The sequence below is a fragment of the Plasmodium berghei genome (genome assembly GCF_900002375.2).
Source record: "Plasmodium berghei ANKA genome assembly, chromosome: 13".
Classification (NCBI taxonomy): domain Eukaryota; phylum Apicomplexa; class Aconoidasida; order Haemosporida; family Plasmodiidae; genus Plasmodium; species Plasmodium berghei.
The window spans coordinates 764,399-784,938 of record NC_036171.2 but is presented as its reverse complement, the minus strand read 5'-3'; the positions used below and the strand labels follow the sequence as shown (position 1 = coordinate 784,938).

General features: G+C 23.7%; 7 protein-coding genes across 7 annotated transcripts; 3 read left to right on the top strand and 4 right to left on the bottom strand.

Moving 5' to 3' along the window:
- Positions 1 to 657: 657 nt before the first annotated feature.
- Positions 658 to 2,766, bottom strand: PBANKA_1319000 (conserved protein, unknown function; the record flags this gene model as incomplete). The annotated part of the gene is made up of 1 exon (XM_034566779.1): positions 658 to 2,766. The coding sequence occupies one exon, from the start codon at positions 2,764 to 2,766 to the stop codon at positions 658 to 660; it is 2,109 nt and encodes a 702-aa protein (XP_034423342.1).
- A 2,565-nt stretch (positions 2,767 to 5,331) lies between these two features.
- On the bottom strand, positions 5,332 to 6,734 carry PBANKA_1318900 (methyltransferase, putative; the record flags this gene model as incomplete). The annotated part of the gene is made up of 7 exons (XM_034566778.1): positions 5,332 to 5,396; positions 5,506 to 5,633; positions 5,756 to 5,906; positions 6,038 to 6,151; positions 6,258 to 6,370; positions 6,470 to 6,507; positions 6,726 to 6,734. 7 exons carry the CDS (start codon positions 6,732 to 6,734, stop codon positions 5,332 to 5,334), a joined length of 618 nt encoding a protein of 205 aa, XP_034423341.1.
- A 2,261-nt stretch (positions 6,735 to 8,995) lies between these two features.
- On the top strand, positions 8,996 to 9,851 carry PBANKA_1318800 (protein tyrosine phosphatase; the record flags this gene model as incomplete). Its single annotated transcript, XM_034566777.1, has 3 exons — positions 8,996 to 9,258; positions 9,454 to 9,508; positions 9,654 to 9,851. The coding sequence occupies 3 exons, from the start codon at positions 8,996 to 8,998 to the stop codon at positions 9,849 to 9,851; spliced, it is 516 nt and encodes a 171-aa protein (XP_034423340.1).
- A 1,413-nt stretch (positions 9,852 to 11,264) lies between these two features.
- On the top strand, positions 11,265 to 13,840 carry PBANKA_1318700 (protein phosphatase PPM3; the record flags this gene model as incomplete). Its single annotated transcript, XM_034566776.1, has 9 exons — positions 11,265 to 11,372; positions 11,664 to 11,707; positions 11,810 to 11,830; positions 11,972 to 12,027; positions 12,118 to 12,186; positions 12,451 to 12,480; positions 12,636 to 12,701; positions 12,894 to 13,063; positions 13,169 to 13,840. The coding sequence occupies 9 exons, from the start codon at positions 11,265 to 11,267 to the stop codon at positions 13,838 to 13,840; spliced, it is 1,236 nt and encodes a 411-aa protein (XP_034423339.1).
- A 1,251-nt stretch (positions 13,841 to 15,091) lies between these two features.
- PBANKA_1318600 (conserved protein, unknown function) lies at positions 15,092 to 15,553 on the top strand (the record flags this gene model as incomplete). Its single annotated transcript, XM_034566775.1, has 1 exon — positions 15,092 to 15,553. One exon carries the CDS (start codon positions 15,092 to 15,094, stop codon positions 15,551 to 15,553), a length of 462 nt encoding a protein of 153 aa, XP_034423338.1.
- A 988-nt stretch (positions 15,554 to 16,541) lies between these two features.
- Positions 16,542 to 17,060, bottom strand: PBANKA_1318500 (conserved Plasmodium protein, unknown function; the record flags this gene model as incomplete). The annotated part of the gene is made up of 1 exon (XM_034566773.1): positions 16,542 to 17,060. The coding sequence occupies one exon, from the start codon at positions 17,058 to 17,060 to the stop codon at positions 16,542 to 16,544; it is 519 nt and encodes a 172-aa protein (XP_034423337.1).
- A 1,169-nt stretch (positions 17,061 to 18,229) lies between these two features.
- On the bottom strand, positions 18,230 to 19,648 carry PBANKA_1318400 (6-phosphogluconate dehydrogenase, decarboxylating, putative; the record flags this gene model as incomplete). Its single annotated transcript, XM_034566772.1, has 1 exon — positions 18,230 to 19,648. The coding sequence occupies one exon, from the start codon at positions 19,646 to 19,648 to the stop codon at positions 18,230 to 18,232; it is 1,419 nt and encodes a 472-aa protein (XP_034423336.1).
- Between the last annotated feature and the right edge of the window lie 892 nt (positions 19,649 to 20,540).

Genomic DNA, 20,540 nt, shown 5'->3' with positions numbered 1-20,540 from the left:
CTTTATTTATTTTTTATTTAATGTATAGTACTATAAAAATATATATAGCTAATTGAAGGATGCATGGTATAAATATATGCGTAAATTTGTTAGTGAGTATTCGTTTTAATATTAAATTTTAGAATGCTTATAGTTAATATTTGTATATACAATTTTTACTAAATTTATTATATATTTTATTCCATTATATAATGCCAATATTGATTTAGACAATTTTTTTAATATTTTTTTTAAATAACATTTGTAACTATATATTATCTTATATTTATTGTATTATATTTTTGGTGTAACTACGTGTGCGTATGTTTCAAGTAATATGTATCATTATATTCTAAAAAATATATATGATTTATTAACATAAGAACTTAAATTATGAATTATATATAATTCATATTTTACACGTCAAACCCAAAAGAAATTTATATTTCCGTGTATGGATATATTGTAACAATTTCCCCAAAACATAGTTCATAATGTATATTGCAAGAAAATGTATTAAAATTTAACTTTATAGCACTTTCCGTGGTGCTATGCAACAAAAACAAATAAAACACAATAAAATTAGTCAATTCGAAAAATTAAAAAAAAAAAAAAATGAAAGCAATGAAAATCATGATGACACAAAAAACTGGTAATCATGCAAAATTTAATATTTTTTCATCGATAAGTGCTATAGTCTCTTGTGTTTCTATTGATAGCGGGGTGAGAAACTATTTGAACACTTTTGACGGGGGGATTAATAAAATCTTGTTTTAAATTTACATATGTACTTCTTCTTCTTAAAGGGCTCACAGGAGAACTTTTTTGTTTTGCACCACAACCTATGGTCCCACAAGTAGCTACATTTTCTAATGAATTATATGAATTATGTATTATAGGAATGTTTGCATTTCTTTTATTCGTCGAATGATTACGATATCTTTCCATATGCGCCTCTGATTGCATTATATTGTTTGGTACCATTGATCCATTTCTAGGAATAACACTATTTCTCATTTGTAATCTCATATCTGTATGTGAAGGCATATACTTTTGATTAATTACCTGAGGAGATGTATTTAAATACCTGTACTGTTGTATTTCTTTTTCATAACCCATTGGTTGTAAATTTACATTATTATGCATTTGATAATTTTGATTGGTATATTGTGTTGCTTGTGGCACTGAATATAGTGTAGGTTGAACTGAGCTATGTGATTGTGAAGCATTGTGTACTACTCCTGATTGAGGAAAAGATTGAACTCCTTGAGGTATCGATGGATGAACTTGATGATTTGGAACGGCCTGCGATAAAGAATTTGGAATCGTTACTTGATTTAATAAGTTGTTATTTTGGAAAGATTGCGGAAGTGGTTGAGAAACTTGGGGAGAAGCTTGGCACGATTGTAGAATGTGTTGAGAGTTTTGGGGTGCAGTTTGGCAATATTGAGAAACAGATTGTGGAAATTGAGTAGGTGCTTGGCAAACTTGAGGAAGAGGTTGAGAATTTTGGGGAGGAGCTTGGCAATATTGTATAATGGGTTGAGAATTTTGGGGTGCAGTTTGACAATATTGAGAAACAGATTGTGGAAATTGAGTAGATGCTTGGAAAACTTGAGGAAGAGGTTGGGAATAGATGGGTTGAATCGTAGAAGAATTAGCTAGCTCAACAGGATTAAATACGGTGTTTTCAAAATCGAATATTCCTTTTTCGCATATTACATTGTTAATAGGGAAATCCGGATTAACTGCATTAATTGTAGATATGGGTAATCCATTTTGATACAAAACTTGCGGTCTGATATTATTGTTGTTGAGCATATAAATGCTTGGCATATTTTGTGAAGCCATATAATCATTAGTATTATTTTCGAGGTGTAAAACATTTGTTGGGATCGAATTTGGTAGAATGTTTACATCTGTTTTAATATTAGCCGCGGATGAATATTTTATAGAACTATTAATTGTATTTTCACGATTCTCAGGCATTACATCTAATTGAATAGGGGTTTCATCCATATTTATTGGGTTCTGAGTAGATGGTGTGTCGTTTTTTATTATTATGTTTGGCCTAGTGCTGTTTACATATATAGGTTGTGGAGCTTTATTTTTAAATATAACATTAGCAGGTGGGGGGTTAATAACTAATGGTGGTCTGGATTCATTTGTTACTATAACTGTAGGAGGCTGTCTTATATATAATTGTGGAAGAATCTGTGTATTTTTTAAAACTATAGGAGGAGGTGGATCTATATAATTAGGCTTTATAATATTTATGCCAGCCTTTGAGCATTCTTGTGTGTTACTCAAATATACTGGATAAATAATTTTGTTTTCGTTAGTATAACTCGTCTGATTACATAATGGCACGATATTTTGTGGTTGTTCATAAAAATAATTTGGTGATATATATGAGTATCTAGGATATTGGTCATTCATGGAAATATTACTTTTATTGGAGTTCCTTCTTGAAGATATATATACTTTTTCATTTTTATTTTTTATAAAATCATTTTCTTCTTTTTGAATTGGTATAAATGATTTTATTTTACTATTTCTTTTTTCTTGGGTACTTTTAGGTGCTTTTTCATATTCATCATTTTCATCTGTGCATTTATCATCCTTTGTAATGAATTCAACCCATCCTTCAAATTCTATTTCTTCATCATCACTACAAGAATCTTTGGTTGTCGATTCTTTTAGAATTGGTTTTTCAAATGTTAAATCATTCTTTGAAAGTTTATGGCTTCTACTTGAATGCTTTTTCATAGTTGTATCTATACCCATATTTTTTTAATTAATTGTATAAAAATGTGAGGCTTCTGTTTGTTATGTCTTGGATTAACTATCAACTTAATTAATTTACTGAGTATAGCCTTTTAATTAATTTGTTTGTTTAGAAAATTAAACAATGTTAATTTTTTAATTGTTCTGCATATATGGATATAAAATCTTTCGTCTTATGATAGATGAATTTACACAACATATATATTTAAGCCAACATGAACATGGCATGTTATCAAAAAATTATCAGGCTATTATTTTTTCAGAAATTTTAATTTTTACTGAATATAATCTATATATATTTTATCGGACTTTGAATAAATTAATGTCTATAAAAAATAATTTTGAGATTATGCATATTTCTTTGCGTTATATTGCTCAACGGTACCAATTTAAGGAGTAAAAAAATGGATATGTAAATATATTATTTTGTTGGGCCATACGGGTTTATACACATACAAAAGATAAATTGCTCTAATCATGCAAAAACAATATTCCGTTCAATATTTTATATATTTACTAGCTATTTTAATTAGAAAAAATTATTCTTAAAAGATAATCTTAGGAATAATGCAAATCTTCCAAAAAATAAAAACTATGCTAATTTTAATTTAATGTATTTATATATACAATTTTATGAAAGAAAAAGGTAAAACACCTAAATTGGTAAATAACACAAATATTTAATTGGATAAATAAAACATACAAATAATCGGCAACTAAATTGTGCAATAAAAACACCAACAAAATAAAACAAAACAAAACACAACTAAAATAATAAATATAATTTTATCAAAATCATAAATATAATATTTAATTTATCAAGAAAAATAAAATAACAAATGATAAATGGATATATTATATATAGAAAACAATTTTATGCGTTATTCAATATAAAAAAACGGTTCTATGATCCATATGCAACATGCAACAGTAACAAATTTAACATAAAATTCTTCAATTTGAAATATAAATTGTAGTTGAAAAAAAAGTTAAAAAAAGTAAAAAATATTAAAAAATTATAATACCTTAATACTTTTTAAAAAATAAAAACACATTGGTTGCTTATTAACAAATATTAACAATAGACATTTTTTTCGTTGTTTCCTTTTTTTTTTTTTTTTGAAAAAAAATTAATATAACCATGTATAAATACCTATATATAATAAACAAGTAACTGCACTACTAAATATGGAATTATAGAAAAAAAAATTATGTTTTATTTGTTATGAATTCAACAATTTTTATAATATATATACATGTGTATAATAATTAATAATTTAGTTAGTAATAATCGCCATGGGTAAAATAGGTTTAAATAGTTATAACCTAGAAATTAAAATAATAATAGTAAATAAACAAAAACATGATTATTAATATATTTAAATTATAAAAATATAATATACATTCGTCAAAAAAATTGTTATACTATTAAATCTTATAAATTTATACAATTGTAGCAATATGAATAAGCTGTAAAGAGAACAGTGTAAATACAGAGAGTTAAGAAATTTTTATAGACCATTTAGAATATTATGTTATACATATATATAAATAACCTTATAATGAATAAAAATATTATTTTTTTTCTGTGTGTACTTTTTTTGATTTTTTATTGCAATATATATATTTCTGTTGTGTAGTAACGATGAGTTATCGTTGTATATATATCAGCATTTGTATTATATCCGGATATAGTTTATATATTTGTATATTATATATACAACTGTTTTAAAAGATTATAAACAGGATAATGTGGGTTTTGAAAAAATTTAGAAATTTGTGTTCTCTCCGATGTGAAATGTTACATATCCAATTTGTTATTCTATCCTTATTTATCTAATTTTCTAATATCAACAATTATGCACATAGGTGTATTAATTTTTCATAACTTCATTGTCAGTTTCAGCGAATACCGTCTCAAAAAATAAAATAAAATAATATCAAATGCTAATGAAATATACTAAATGTATGTTCAATTTGTAGAATTATTATTTTAAAAGGAAAAAATATATGCCTATATTATATTCATTATGCATATACAATTATGCCTATTTAATTTGTACACAATAGGATGGATAATAAATATTTTCTTGATATATATTTCAGGAACTACATTATTAGACTTTTCAGCATATACATGTGTATTTATTTTTTTATGTTTAATTTTAAAATGTCATTTACATAAAGTTTTGACAGTAATATGAAACACAAAAAGCTGTGTAAATTTCAAAAAAGAGTTGTTGGTAACTGTATAATAATGTAAAATTGTGGCGACATAAATTCACGCATTTATACACATTTCCAATATATATATAGTACATATATGTATAGCAAAAAAAATTAATAGGATAAAACGAATTTTTTTATAAAAACTTTTTAATATATTGCATTAATTATTAAACTGACAAACTTAATTGAATAATTAATCAATTAAAGGGAAAGCGCGGTTTGTAATTATTTAATTAGCAAGAAAACCTTTATGTTTTAATTATTACTAAATTTATTTATTGCTATTATATATATATAGTTGCTTATTTATTGTGGTGATCATAATGAGGAATATGCTTACGTTTGTACATTCCCTTTTGTACAAATATAAACGTAGTGTAAACTGTCATCTATAGGGGGGGCTGTATGCATAGTGATTCGAAAAGAAAAAAGTTTAATAAATATTGATAGAAAAATTTAAAAAAAATATCTGTATGTATAGATTAATTTTTATACAGGCGAAAATATTACCTACTATTCCTAGCATGGGGCGTTTAACAGTTTTAACCGTAACATTCCATTTATAATCTTGCTTTTGTAAATATCCCAATCGATAAGATGGTTGGGCATGAGATATAATAATAAAAACGCCTTCGGATCTAAATTGTTTTTTATAATTTGAATTATACAAAATCGTAATATATTTATTTTTAAAATATAAAAATAACGATAGTATATAGTGAAAAAGTACATAAATGTGTGTGTGTGTATGTATAATTACTTTAAAACTCTTGATGTTTCGCATAGCATTTCTTCAACATTTTTTAAAGAATCTTCTGAGCAAACTATAGAATCAAGACACGCTTTATCAATAATCAAGTCAAATTCTGCATTTTTAAACAATTTCATATCACAGACATTCATTTGAAGATCTAAAAAGTTTGTAATGTGTTAATATGTGCGCATATAGTATATATATAGTAATTGTGTCTATATTATTTTGAGAATAATAAAATAATGCATATATTAATAATATCGAATACTTATTAAAAGTTTAATTTACATTTTAAATTGGGTTTGTCCTTGTATATTTCTTTCATTTTATTTATACACACAGAGGATGCGTCGATGTTGGTAATATCCGTGTAGCCGCTATCAAGCATCTCTTCACTAAATTCTGAAAACATTAAACAAAAAAAATATATGTAGTAAATATATGAATATTAAAGCGAAGTAAATAAGGCAGCATATAATTGCGCCAATCTCCTCCATAAAGTTCTTACTTGATGTACCACATCCAATATTCAAAATTTTTGCATTATTTTGTATATTTAATTCGTCGAATATGTGTTTTACACCATACCATTTTTGATGCCAATCAAATTGCTCTTCTTCCCTTTAAAGAAATATAAAAAAATATGTTTTAAAAAATATACTAATAAATATTTTCATAAATATATATAATTATTAAATTAATTCATTCCATGTCTATTACTTTGTGTATCGTTCATTCCAATAGGATATATTACCATACTGTAGTAAAAAATATATATAAGGAAATGATAAAAAATTAATGAAAAAATTTATATATAGTTTAAATAACCATGATGTAAGTTAGGTGTAACACGATATAGCTTTTTATATATATTGTGATAGTTTTTTTATTATGCCAAAAATGTGTAAAATATTTTAAACACTGTCATTTGTTTATACATATTTGTTTTATGCTTCTATTTTTTTTTTATTTATACTACTGCCATGATGGATGACTAATCAATATAGTATTTTAACAAAACATGTAAAGAAATTATTTAGAAGAAAGATCGAATATTATAATTATTTTATTCTATATAAAAAAATGGTAAGCTAAAAATTCTTAAGAATCGCGCACTTTTTGTAAAATGGGTATTTCCATAAAACTTTAAAAAATTTTCTTAGCAATATATGTATACATATATATTGATATTTTTATACCATTGTATTTTTTTTTCACATTTTATTCCAATTTATAATTTTTTTTCTTTAATAATTTAGTTAGTGTTAGTAAAATTTAAAAATAAATATAAAAAAGGATGTGCACATAAATATTTGGATAATCGATGGAAGAATCAATTATACCACCGTCACTAATAAAGGAGATATTAATTGCAACAATATTAACTGATTAAAGACATTAATAAGTTTAATTTTTATATAATATATATATGTATAGCCTTATGATTTTATCCATGTATCTTGATAATATATTATTATAAGACATATTTTTTTTTTTTAAGTATATGTGTTTTTTGATAACATAAAATATGTTTATAAATTTAGCATAACCTTTTTTGCTTGCTTAAGTTTTTAATAGTAAACATATCATTAATTAATATGCATGAATTAATAACCATAATATTTTATTAATTGTGAATTTACTTTTAGGTTTCCCAAATGATACTATTTATCCAACTTTATATTTTTTTTATGTTCCCCCCCAAATGATGAGAAAATTGTAAAAATATATAATTTAAAACACTATATATATAAAATTATAATGCGTCTTATTTTATAATACAAGTGTATATATAAATCCATAATTGTTTTCTTTCTCACATACAACTGCAAACTTTATCATTTTTAAGGGAGCATAAATAGTTAGTGATCACATATTCCCTATATTTGTTTTCTTTCCTTTATATTAATTTTTCATTTTCACATAATAAATCCAACATTTTGTTGTGTTTTTTTTCAATAATCTTTAATTTTTCTTTGGCCTAATCATAAGAAAATATAAATATATAAAAGGTTGCATATAGGGACAATTCACAAAATAATTATTATTCGATCAATTATTTTAGTATATATTATATAAGTATTTCAAATGTATACTCTATATATCTATAATGGATATATTTTTTAGATTATTTTGATTTTTCATAACATTGAAATTTTATGTGAAAACGTCTAAGCAAGGTGGAATTGGCAATCTTATATTCACCTTTGTTAAATAGCTATATTGATATACGCATTTATATATATAAAATACATATCCATATAAATGTATGTAGAATCATTAAAACGATACATATTTCTCTATAAATAACACCTTCGAATAAATATATTGAAATTATTACTTGCTTTAAAGTGGCCTGGATTTTTGCATTTTTTTCATTTGCTTCGACGATATCTCGGGCATTCATTTTTATAAAACTAGTACTTATTGCATATATAATTTAGATGGTATAAATATACGTATATTTGTTTAAAGTAGAATAATATAATATTTTTTTTAATTTCTTATATTTTATGTACACTGGGTCATAGACAATAATATATATAATTTCTATATGTGTGTGTACTGTTCTTTTAAGAGTGTAACTACCAAGTATTGTCCTATAGCATTAATATTTTATTATTTTGTTTTAAATAAATGAGACATTTTCTTATATGTAAAAGGAAAGTAGTGCCAAAAATGCAATAAAATGCGAAGGAAAAAAAGTTTATAAAAAATAATGTATACATGATATATTTGTATTTATGGATATATGTATTTTATTTTTTTACCACGGAAAATAATAGAATATAATTATAATTAATCATTCAATTATTGCCCGAATTTTTTTTCCGCTCAAAAATTTTATATTGCAATTATTCACTATAGGTTTGTATTTATATAGCTAGAAATCTATTAAATATTCTTTTGAATAAAGTGTATATTTCGGAGGCGTCTCATGTGTGTAATATATAGTTTGTTTAATTATTAAGAAAAAATTATATTTTTTATCATAATATATAAATGTAATTTTCGAAAAATTGAAAATATTTTTGTATTTTTTTCGTAAATAAGCATATATACTTATATATATAGACTACATATATACAAAGTTTAGTATACACAAAAAAAAGTAAGTATAAATATTCTTGTAATATATTTACATTGCTGAGATAAATATAACACATAAACTATATCACCAGTTCATATTATGTGTACTAATAGGTTTGTTATATTACATGTAGTATATTTTTCCCATCACCGTAAATGATACAAATATTGCCATGTTTATACATGGGTAAATTGAATGACATAAAGGCTTTATATCTTAAGAAATATAACATAAAAGCATTAGTTGTTTGTTGCACATATTTAGAATACCCACAGGATAAAATTCCCAAAGGATATGACGGTTTGCGAATTAATCTCGAAGATATGGGATTAGAACAAATATCCCAATATTTTGATGAATCCAACAATTTTATTCATTCTTTTGTTACCCAAAATCAACCAGTCTTCGTTACGTGCAGGTATTTACATAAGTGTGCATATGTTAGGATTGTAGTAATATTCGAGGATTTATAAAAATAAAAAATTGTATTCGAAATATTTGATTGCACCATTATGTATATATATTTTGGGGTATGGAAATATGAAAGTAAATACATAAATTGGTGATAAAATACATTGAAAACTATGTATCATATATTTTTTTTGCCTTATAGTCATGGAATAAGTAGATCACCAACAATAGTATTGGCATATTTGATAGGAAAACAGGTAAAATTTGTTTCTTTCTCTTAAATTTGGATAATGAAAAAATATACATATATAGAAAGAGACCAATGAAAAAGAAAGATGACTTTTGATGTTCTACTCTTTATAATATATCCCATATTTCATGTGTATATTCCCTTTTTTATAGAACTATTTTTTAAATGAAGCTTTTAATTTTTTAATGAACAAAAAGAATATATGCCCAAATGTTGGATTTGCCGAACAACTGTGTAATTACGAAGAAAGTATAAAAAATAAAATCACCTTTTGCTCAAAAAAATATGCAGATTGGTATGTTTCTGATATGTGCTATAATAATGTTATAATCGATTTTACTCCTGAATAGTATATGCCCATAAAATTGTATAAAAGAATAAGCAACATGATACTTGTTTTGGTCATATTTATAAAATAACACATATTTATATTTTTTAACATTATTATGTTTATTTACAATATTCTGTTTCAATACCAGAAAAAAGCTGATGCAATCATTTTTTAAATTAAGTCAATACACACACATGTACATACATAATACATTACTTCTATTTATTAAATGTAAAAAAATATAATGAAATTAATTATATATTTTGTTTAGCGTCGATGGTGATTTTCATAAAAATAAGAAAAAATAAATAATTACTATTAACACATTTGTATTTGTGTATATAATATTTATGCTTATTATTTGCGCTATAAGACTCATAATTTTTTTACATATTTTACGATATTTTAAAATCGCTGAATTAACAATTATAGAAAAAATATATGTTTTTTTGAATATAAGTATTTCGGAGGTTTCAACACATTTCGTAATAACAATTTATTTTAATTTAAATATATGGTTATCATAAATTAAAAACAATTTCAATTAGCTAATTATATTATGTTTTTTTAATTTTGCAGAGCGTAATTATATATAGCAATGTTTATATATATTCACAAGGTACTTAAAAAAAGTAAAGTATTACTTTTTTGTCTTATTTAGAATAAGTCGTTTATATATAAGTAATTAATTAGTAATACAAATTTGATTCCAGGTTATTACTTTAATTTTGTCTATTTACTTTTATATCTCCTTTTTTCTTTTTATAAATATATCTTTTTACCATTAAACAATTTTATTAAAATGCAATTATAAGATACATGTGTGCATTTTTTTCGAATGAAATTCTACATAAAAAACACACTAAAAAAATATGGACATAATTTATTATTCACTCTCTTCAGTTTGGCATAAATACAGAATAATATAAATATGCATATAAAACTTATCTAAACCCACTTGTAAAAAATGGGAATAAATACAATATTATTTGTCTATATAAAATATTTAAAAAAAAAAAATTTTAAATGAAAATTTAATTCTGAAAATTTTGCATAATATAAAATTTTTATTCATACACAAATATGCATTATGCATGTGTGGAAAAATGAAAATATAGAGTTCCTTTGTTTTTTCTCTCTAGGTTGAGAATTATGGGTAATTCCACAGTTTGAATTTTTTTATTACACTTATAAAAATGTGCCACTGTAGAAATAATGCATGCAATATTTATTAAAAAAAATAAATAATGTTCGTTATCATAAGTGTTAAGAAATAGGTAATTTTAATATATGCATGTGTATATTCCTTTTTTTATCTCTTCTTTAATTTTATTTTCTTTGCCTTTTTTTTTATGTTTTTTCTCTCTTTTTAAATATACAATATGCCATTTTATGAAAAAAGACATATTTATTTAAAAAAAAAAGTATAATTATGAATAAGACCAAATTAATAAGCTCAAAGGAAGTTTCTGAAGTCGTTAGCTGGTATACTCATGCATGTGCTGGAAGTATGCAAGGACGTAGATCCACTGATGAGGATGTAAAATAAATATATATACCATTTTTTTCTTCCTATTTGTTAAATTTGCATACACTTTTTTTATTAATATTTAAAATATATTTATGCCAATATATGCATATTTAAATGAAAATGTTTTATATCTGAATATTTCACTAATATAATTTGCAAGAATGTCTCTGTCCAATAAGATATAGAAAGAATATTATGATTAATTAATGGGTCGTGTATTTCCATCTTAACTGGTGTTCTCAATATAACATAAACTATATTAAATGGAAATAGTACACCTATGTATATTTACATTCTTAGGCAACAGTCATATTAGCGTCTCTCAAAAATTTCGAATCATGCAGGTAAAATCGGAAAACGGTTATTTAATATAGTACCATTTTTTATTGTTTTAATATATACATTAATATATTTTAATTTTTAAATATATATTTTTTTTAATGAAGGATGTGCACTATATTTGATGGGTAAACATACTTATAAATAGCATTAATATGATAGGAAAGTTAAATTTGATAAATAAATATAAATGTGCTATATTGTTATTCTTTATAAGAATATGAAATTTTGGTAATAAACTCACGATTATATTTTATAAATAATTTAAGGCATGTAGGAAAAGACACAGCTTTATTTTGCGCTCGAAATGCGGCAAATTTTATAGGTATGTCTAAAACCAAAGCGAGTTAATAAAATAATATATATGCACTAATTTTGGAATTTATATAAAATAATAATATTCTTTTCCCTTTAGGAAACTGTAAATCTTTAGACATTGACAACATAACAAAAGCTTGCATTCAAATGGATAGAGAAATTTTACGTCAGTACAATTTTAATTGAAAAAATGCATATTCGAAAAATATAATATATGCACATATATTGAAATAATTCTTTGCATCTTTATCGATTAATCAAATTTTTTAAGTTATTGTGGTAAAATTATTTCATTAATGCTGCAGAACTGTTCTAATATGCAATTGCTAGTAAACACGAAATAATATGCACAGAATAGTAAATATATTTTTATGGTTATATTTTAATATATATTTTTTATGCGGATTTTTTTTTAATTTATTTAACACAGATAGTAGATTTTCTAACAGTGGATCAACAGGTATATGTAGTATATAGATAAACAAATGTATATATATATATAATGTTATGATATTTATATTATATAAATATGTATAATCTCATATTCTAATAAGCTTAAAACTGGAATTATATACAAAAAATACAATATAGAATGAATTTTTGATATTTTTTTAGCAATAATTGCGATCATCGAAAAAATTGATGGCAGCGACATGTTTAAACTTTACATTTGTAATTTAGGTACCAATAAAGATTTTTAGATTTGTACACCATAACTTTTAATAAATTTTTATTAAGTATTACATATATAATTTCATTTTGTAAAGTTACACTCTTATTATTTGTTCATTATATATTTTCTTGCTTCCCAAGTGCGCATTTTTCATCTTATTATTTTCTTCGTTTTTATTATTCCATATTAACTTACTGAAGGAGATTCTAGAGCAATGCTAATAAAAAATGATGGATCATTTATTTCTTTAAGCGAAGATCATAAACCTTATAATGTAAAGGAAAGGGAAAGAATAGATAAAACTGGCGGATTTGTCGCAAATGGAAGGGTACTTGGGTATATTGGTGTTTCAAGATCATTTGGAGACAAAGTAAGTGAACAAATTAGCTAATGTAAATAAAATAACAATGGAATTTTTTTTTATTTTTTTTTTATTTCTTACTTGTATAATATTGTATTATTTTTATCTTTTTAGAATTATAAAAAAAATTTAATTTTCCCAGAGAATACTCATGAAACTATGATGACATGTGTGCCTGATATAAGAATATATTATGGAAATGTAGGTGATATATTATTTTTAGGTTGTGATGGTGTATTTGAAATGCTATCATGGAGTGATGTAGCAAAATTCAGTTATGAAAGTGTAAATAAATATGTATTAAGTGACGCAGTAATTAATATTTTAGACTATGCGTTATTGTCTGGGTCGAAAGATAATATAACAATTCAAATTGTTAAATTTTTTAATGATAAAAAGGACATTTTTTATTTTAGAGAAAAAATAATTCCCGGAATTTATATACCTAATGAACATATTTCGAAATATGAATTTTATGAAAATTTTTTGAATAAATATCATATAAAGAATAAGTGCATTATTAACACATTAATGGCTAACTGTAGTGAAGTTAATCAAAAGTATTGTTATATTGGGCCATATTTAAAAAAAATACGAGAAAACAAAAGTACACACATTATATTAAACAGAAGATATAAAAAAAACATAAAAAATTTAACTATACCTATCCTGCATGAAGATTTTATTCGAAATAACGTTTTTAATAAAATGGACCAAATTGGTTTTTATAGAATGAGAGATTTCTTTAGAGAATATGACAAAAACCAAAAGATGACCAGTTATTGAAAAGGAAAAAAAGAAAAATTAATGTATTACATAATTGGTGCTATAGTATTATCCGCATATATTTAACGTTCACCTACATAGATATATAAATGTAAGTGATTACGCATTATGTGTATATTCCACTTTATTGAATATATTATTAATTAATAAAATTATTATGGCTATTACCAATTTATTTATTAATGAATATCAAAATATTCGTATTTATGCTTCTTTTTAATTTTTAGTCCTTATAATTCTTATAACAGAAATAATTCATTTATTACATCATAAAAAATTTTATTGTCTCAATATTTTTCCCCTTTTTTTAAGGCCTTATCGTACTCGATTTACTAAAACTTGCATTATCGTTTCTTATTTCATCAATTTCGTGAACAATTATAAATTATTATTTGTTATTTATATTTCCCCACGCCTAAAACTATGGATTTGATGAATATTGTGAACGTAATGCTTATTTGATCACAATTAAAAATGTGTCTATTCTAAAAAAAATATATTCTTAAAATATAAATAATATGTCTGACGGTAAATATGTATAATTTGCAAGAAAACTTATGTTTTTTATGCGATATACATATCCCATCTTTACACATGCATAGCTTTTTATGTGTATATACACACCTATCTACTAAACTAGCGTTTTTAGGAATATTATTTTTCTGAACAATTAATGTTAATTACTCATTATTTATGCTTGATAGACAGCTATTAAAAAAAATATATATTTGTAAGATGTGTATTTCTACAAATTAGTACGCCGTGTACATAATTTATATGATTTGTATTAACAAATAAAAATATATAGCTATATTATGATTTTTTTTTATTTAATTAGTATAGCTACATTGCTCATTTGTTGCAATTTAGCAATACATTTTCATAATATATTTATACCGAATTACACACGATACACACATGTTTATTTTTTTATTATATTAATTAACTTATAATCTAAATCAATGTGAAATAAATTTTATCGAAATATATATTTTTCTTTCTTTTTTTTATTTTATTATCTTATACCATTATTGTTGTTGTGAAATATATTTAAAATATTTTCTATTTATATTTATAAATTTTGTTTATTATTTTAAATATAATAATATCAGAATATTTTTTTAAATTGCATATATCCCGAGGGAAAATAATATTACTTATTTATATAGATAATTTTTATTTATCCAAATATTTATATATTTATAGATCTTCATTTATTGTTTTTCGTTTTTTATTAAACTATTTTTCACGATGCAACCTTTCAATTTCTTAACACAAATGGATAACAAAATGAATTTAGCCCCAATGCAACAATTTCAAATGTATGTTCCTAATCAAAATGTAGTATTTCCGCAAGCATATTCAGATAACGTACAACAATATAATCATCCTATATTTTTCGAGTCATTACCACCTGTATATGTCAAAAATCAGTTATTACCCTCTCCGATATTGGTGCAAATGCCTACTACAGTAGTTGTTCAAAATGAGTCCCAACCTGCAATGGTTCTTAGTCAACCACCTTCTAATATTGTCGTCAAAAATAACCCACCTACGTCTGTTTTTGTCAAACAATCAAATCCAAATGTAGTTGTTAAAAACGAAGCACCTCCAAGTTATATGCAAGGTATTGATGCATGTCAAGACACAGTAGTAGTAGACCAAAATAGGCATGTTATGACAAACTTGAATAAAAATGTGCAACCATTGTAAGAATAAAATATGGATGCAATGGAATATCCCTAATAATAATCATGCTAACTAATACCGATTTTATAAATATATAATAGAAAATTTTGTTTTATAATAATACGGAATTTTCACTTATTTTTTTCCATATTTTATGAAAAAATATGTGATTTTGTATTAGTTGTATATATATTTGTAGACATATTTCATTTTTATTTATTTAGTGGATTCTCTAGTACTTTTTTCCGCTATTTTTTTGTTTTTTTTCCTTTTTGTGCATGATGGAAATATGACATTTTTGGGTATAGTACAATTATTTAAAAATATAGCAATGACAATGTAAATATACATGTGTATATATTATTTATATTAAACAAATTAATACCTTGTGTAAACAAGATATTTAATTAATATTACTTTATAAAACAACAAATTAGCATTTTATACGTAAGAGTCTAATGCTTAAAACAGTTTGGTGATATATCATCTTATATAAAAAAATAAATATTGACACATTAAACGAAAATAGCATGAAACTAATAAAAATAGCACAAAAATAACAATTTAATAATTTGTTTTTATTTTATTAAATCAAATGTATCATTTATTCTTATACACAAAAACAAAAGAATATGCATATTCCTCAATGTATATAAAAATTTAATATATGTTTATTGTATTTCTTCAATTTTTCTAAACAATTTTATTTTCTCAAAAAATTACGTTTTCTTGGAATATATATTTAGCATATATTTATGCTTATAAAATAATGCCATTTTTGTGGATCATCCAGGTGCCTATGCTAAAAACAAAAACTTGTCTTTTATTTGTAGCAAAGGTGTACTTTCTTATATATATATCTTTTATTTACCTATGAATGCGCTTAATTCCATTTTCCTTCCAATGCATACACAAACAAATGTACCATATTTACAATGAATATAATTGCTTGCTTTCACAGAAAGGCATGCAATTAAGGTACTTAATCATGCTGTTTGTATTTAGTGATAATTCACCCTGTGTGATTATTTGAATATTGAAAATTATTGTAAGGTGAATAATTATTATCATTATTTAAAGGAATGTTATTATAATGGATATTATTTATAGGTATTGTTTTATTTTCATAATCAAAATTTTGACTATTATTATATAGGTATGGGGAATCAATGTGGTCATTTAATTTTATAGTATCTAAATTGTTTTTATTTTGATTAATACCATATTCCATTATACTATTTGTATTTATACTATTGAGATTTAATCCATTAAATTTATTATAGTCCCCTATTGAAATATTATTATTGTCATAAAACTCGTTTTGAGATTTTTGAATGATTACATTTGGATTTTGTTGTCTAACTATTATTGGTCTTGGTTCATCATTTTTTAAAATTATATTTTGTGGGGGTAAATCTAAAGTGATTGGATGTTTAGGCTGAGTGTGTATTATTATAGCAGATGGCTGCTTTACAATTATAGGCTGTACGCTATTATTTTGCAACATTATGTAATATAATAAATTATCCATTTTTAAAAAAATAATAATAATATAGTGAAAATTTTTGAAAAGACAAAGGAAATAATAAATATATATATATATTTGACAAAATATCTGAAATAAAATTTATTTTTCAAGATAAATGAAATAGTAGTTATATATAAATACTTATGGCGTTGTGTGAATTTTTATTTAATTTTCACAAATCATTGAAATTTGAGGAAACAAAGAATACAGAGAATTATTATATATTTGTACAAAAATAAAAAGTTAAAAAAATTAATGCTTTTACTCAAAAATTAATCGTTTTACATTTATTTTTGAATATATATATGCTGAAGACTGTAACATCAAACTGAATGTACGCACACATGCAAATCCAAATTAAATTGAAGAATAATTTACGCATTTACTCATGCTTTACTTAAACAAATTAATCTCAATGCACATATTTATTCGATTAAATGCACCTAATAGAGTTATGAAAGTATAAGTCACAGGTCTTGCTCTAATTATTATTTTATATTTGACTAATTATTATTCATCTAAATAATTTAAGCGCACACACAAAAAGGATATATATATGGAATGCTTATTACTATTTATTTTTATATATTCGACATTATTCTTTACTTAAAAAAGCACATAATCCGATTTTATCCTGACACTAAAATATATAGGATTTGTGCCTTTGTTTGATTTTCTCGTAATTTTTACAATTAAATTATATGTTTTGCTATATTAGCAACAACATGCTTAATATCAATATAGTTTCAATAATATTCCAGTGAAATAAAATACAATAATCATGCAAATGATAAAGCAATACTAGACAACAATAATACTCATTATTTGTTTCAGGATAACATTAATTATTTCTTTCACTTAATGCAAAAATCAAGTTCAATACATAAAATATTTTCTTTAAAAGAGTGAAGGTATTGTGCTTATTAGAATGGGTACAAATACATACACGTATTTACATATACATGAAAGGCTCAAAAAAATATGTTTTTTAAGAATGGAAAAATTAGTATTCTCTAAAAATTATGGAAAATTAAAAAGCCAAAAGAATAAATGAATGTTATTTTATCACTTATATATTGTTTTTTCTAATTCATTTTTATATTAATTCACATATACGTATATTGTATATCAAGTATTATTCATTCAAAAGTCTTTTATAATTGAAATGTAATTTATTCCCATAGAGTATGATAATCACCATCTCTGTCAGTTCTCTTATATGTGTGTGATCCAAAAAAATCTCTTTGTGCTTGGACCAAATTAAGGGGTAAATTTTGTGATGATATCATTTGAAAATAGGCTAAACTTGCAGAAAATGCAGGAATAGGAACAGAACATTGTACAGCTATGTTTACAATTTTTCTTAAGGATGGTAATTTATTTTTCATTTCTTCGGAAAATTCTTTGTCCATAAACAATAATTCTAAAGCATTATTATTTTTATATGCATTAGTTATACGATCTAGAAAAATAGCTCTTATAATACATCCACCTCTCCATATTCTTGATATTTCTCCTAAATTTAAGTTCCAATTCATTTCCTTTGAGACTTGTTTTAATAAAAATAATCCTTGTGTATATGAAATAATTTTACAACAATACAAAGCATTTAGTAGATCATTTTCAAAATTGGTTAGATCTTCATTAGTATTATTAATTTTTATTTCATTAGAAAAATTATTATTTGCATTTATTCTTAATTCTTTGTAAGCACTTAAATTACGGGCATCTAATGCAGCACAAATAGTTGGGCAAGGGATGCCTCTTTCAATAGATTCGAGCATAGTCCATTTTCCTGTTCCTTTAGCACCCGCTATATCCAATATAACATCTACTAAATAATTATCTGTTAAATTATCTTTTTTATCTAATATTTTTGATGTTATTTCAATTAAATAAGAATTTAATATACCTTCATTCCATTTTTTAAATACTCCTGCTAACTTTTTATTATCATATTTTAATATATGTTTCATAATAAAATAACTTTCTGATATTAATTGCATATCACCATATTCTATCCCATTATGTACCATCTTAACATAATTTCCTGATGATCCGGGGCCTATATATGTAACACATGGTGATGTATTAACTTTAGCAGAGCATTTTTTTAATATTTCTTCTACATGTTCATATGCATATTTTGATCCTCCAGGCATAAAAGAGCAACCATATCGTGCCCCTGCTTCACCGCCACTAACTCCCATAGCTAAATATTCTACATTTTTTTCAGCACATATTTTTATTCTTTTTTCTGAATTTAAATACCATTCATTACCTCCATCTATTATTATATCACCCTTTTCATAATATTTTAATATATTATTTATATTTTCATCAACTGCGGGGCCCGCTTTTATTAATAATATAATTTTTCGAGGCTTTTTTAAATTATTTATTAACTCTTCTAATGTTTTATATCCATAAATCACTAAATTTTCTTCCTTGGCTCTCTTTAAGGTTTCAGTTGTTCTTTCATAAGTTCTATTGTATACTCCTATTTTAAATCCGTTACTAGCGATGTTCATGCTGAGGTTTTGACCCATAACAGCAAGCCCGATGAGACCAATGTCGCAACCATCTGTCATTTTCCGCAAAAAGGAAGATAGAACAAGAATAATTACAAAATTTTTTGGTAGATATATGTAAGTACACAATATTATTGTGTGACGTATTTTAAATATATAAAAATTTCAATTTAGTGTTATCTGATTATTTGGCCAATGCCTTGAAATTCATCTGAATTATATATATAAATATATATATTCAAGAGAGTTGATTTAAAGGGACTGTTAAAAAAGAAGGAAATGATGAATTGGTATATGTGCATATCTTCGAATAGATAGGCTAGTCGAATGATAAACAATCAGGATCAAATATATGAACAAATTACATATCATTTGTAAATAGCTTCAAGCATTCTATGTATGCATAAATGTACAATAGATGTATAACTATATTTTTTCAGTTGTTATCTTTTATTTTATCACATATTTATTACTATTAATACCTTTAATTCTTAGAGAAGGAAATAAATCAATTATAAATACTGAGTTAATTTTAACATTTTTTCTCATATTTTTATTGTTGGAGTATTTTGAATATTTTATTTTCCTCTTCTATGATATTGCCTATCATAAAATTATCAGTAAATAAAAATAATACGCTTATATTGGTTTTGATTAAAAAATAAATTGATTGGATATTTTTTATTTATTATTTTTTTTTAATAATATAACAAGCTATATTATGTGTAGAAATATTTTTCAACAAGCATTACCGAAAAGAGAAAAAAATAAGGAATACAAAAGTAGTGAATGATATCCGAGTACACAAAAATAAATAAAATATATACGAACAAAAATTATATAGGAAAATTTATAAGGGCCAAATATGCCCTTAAAATATGCGCTTAAGCGATAGTGGCACACTGATAAAAATATATTGAATCTTCTAACTATATGCCAATACTGCATACAA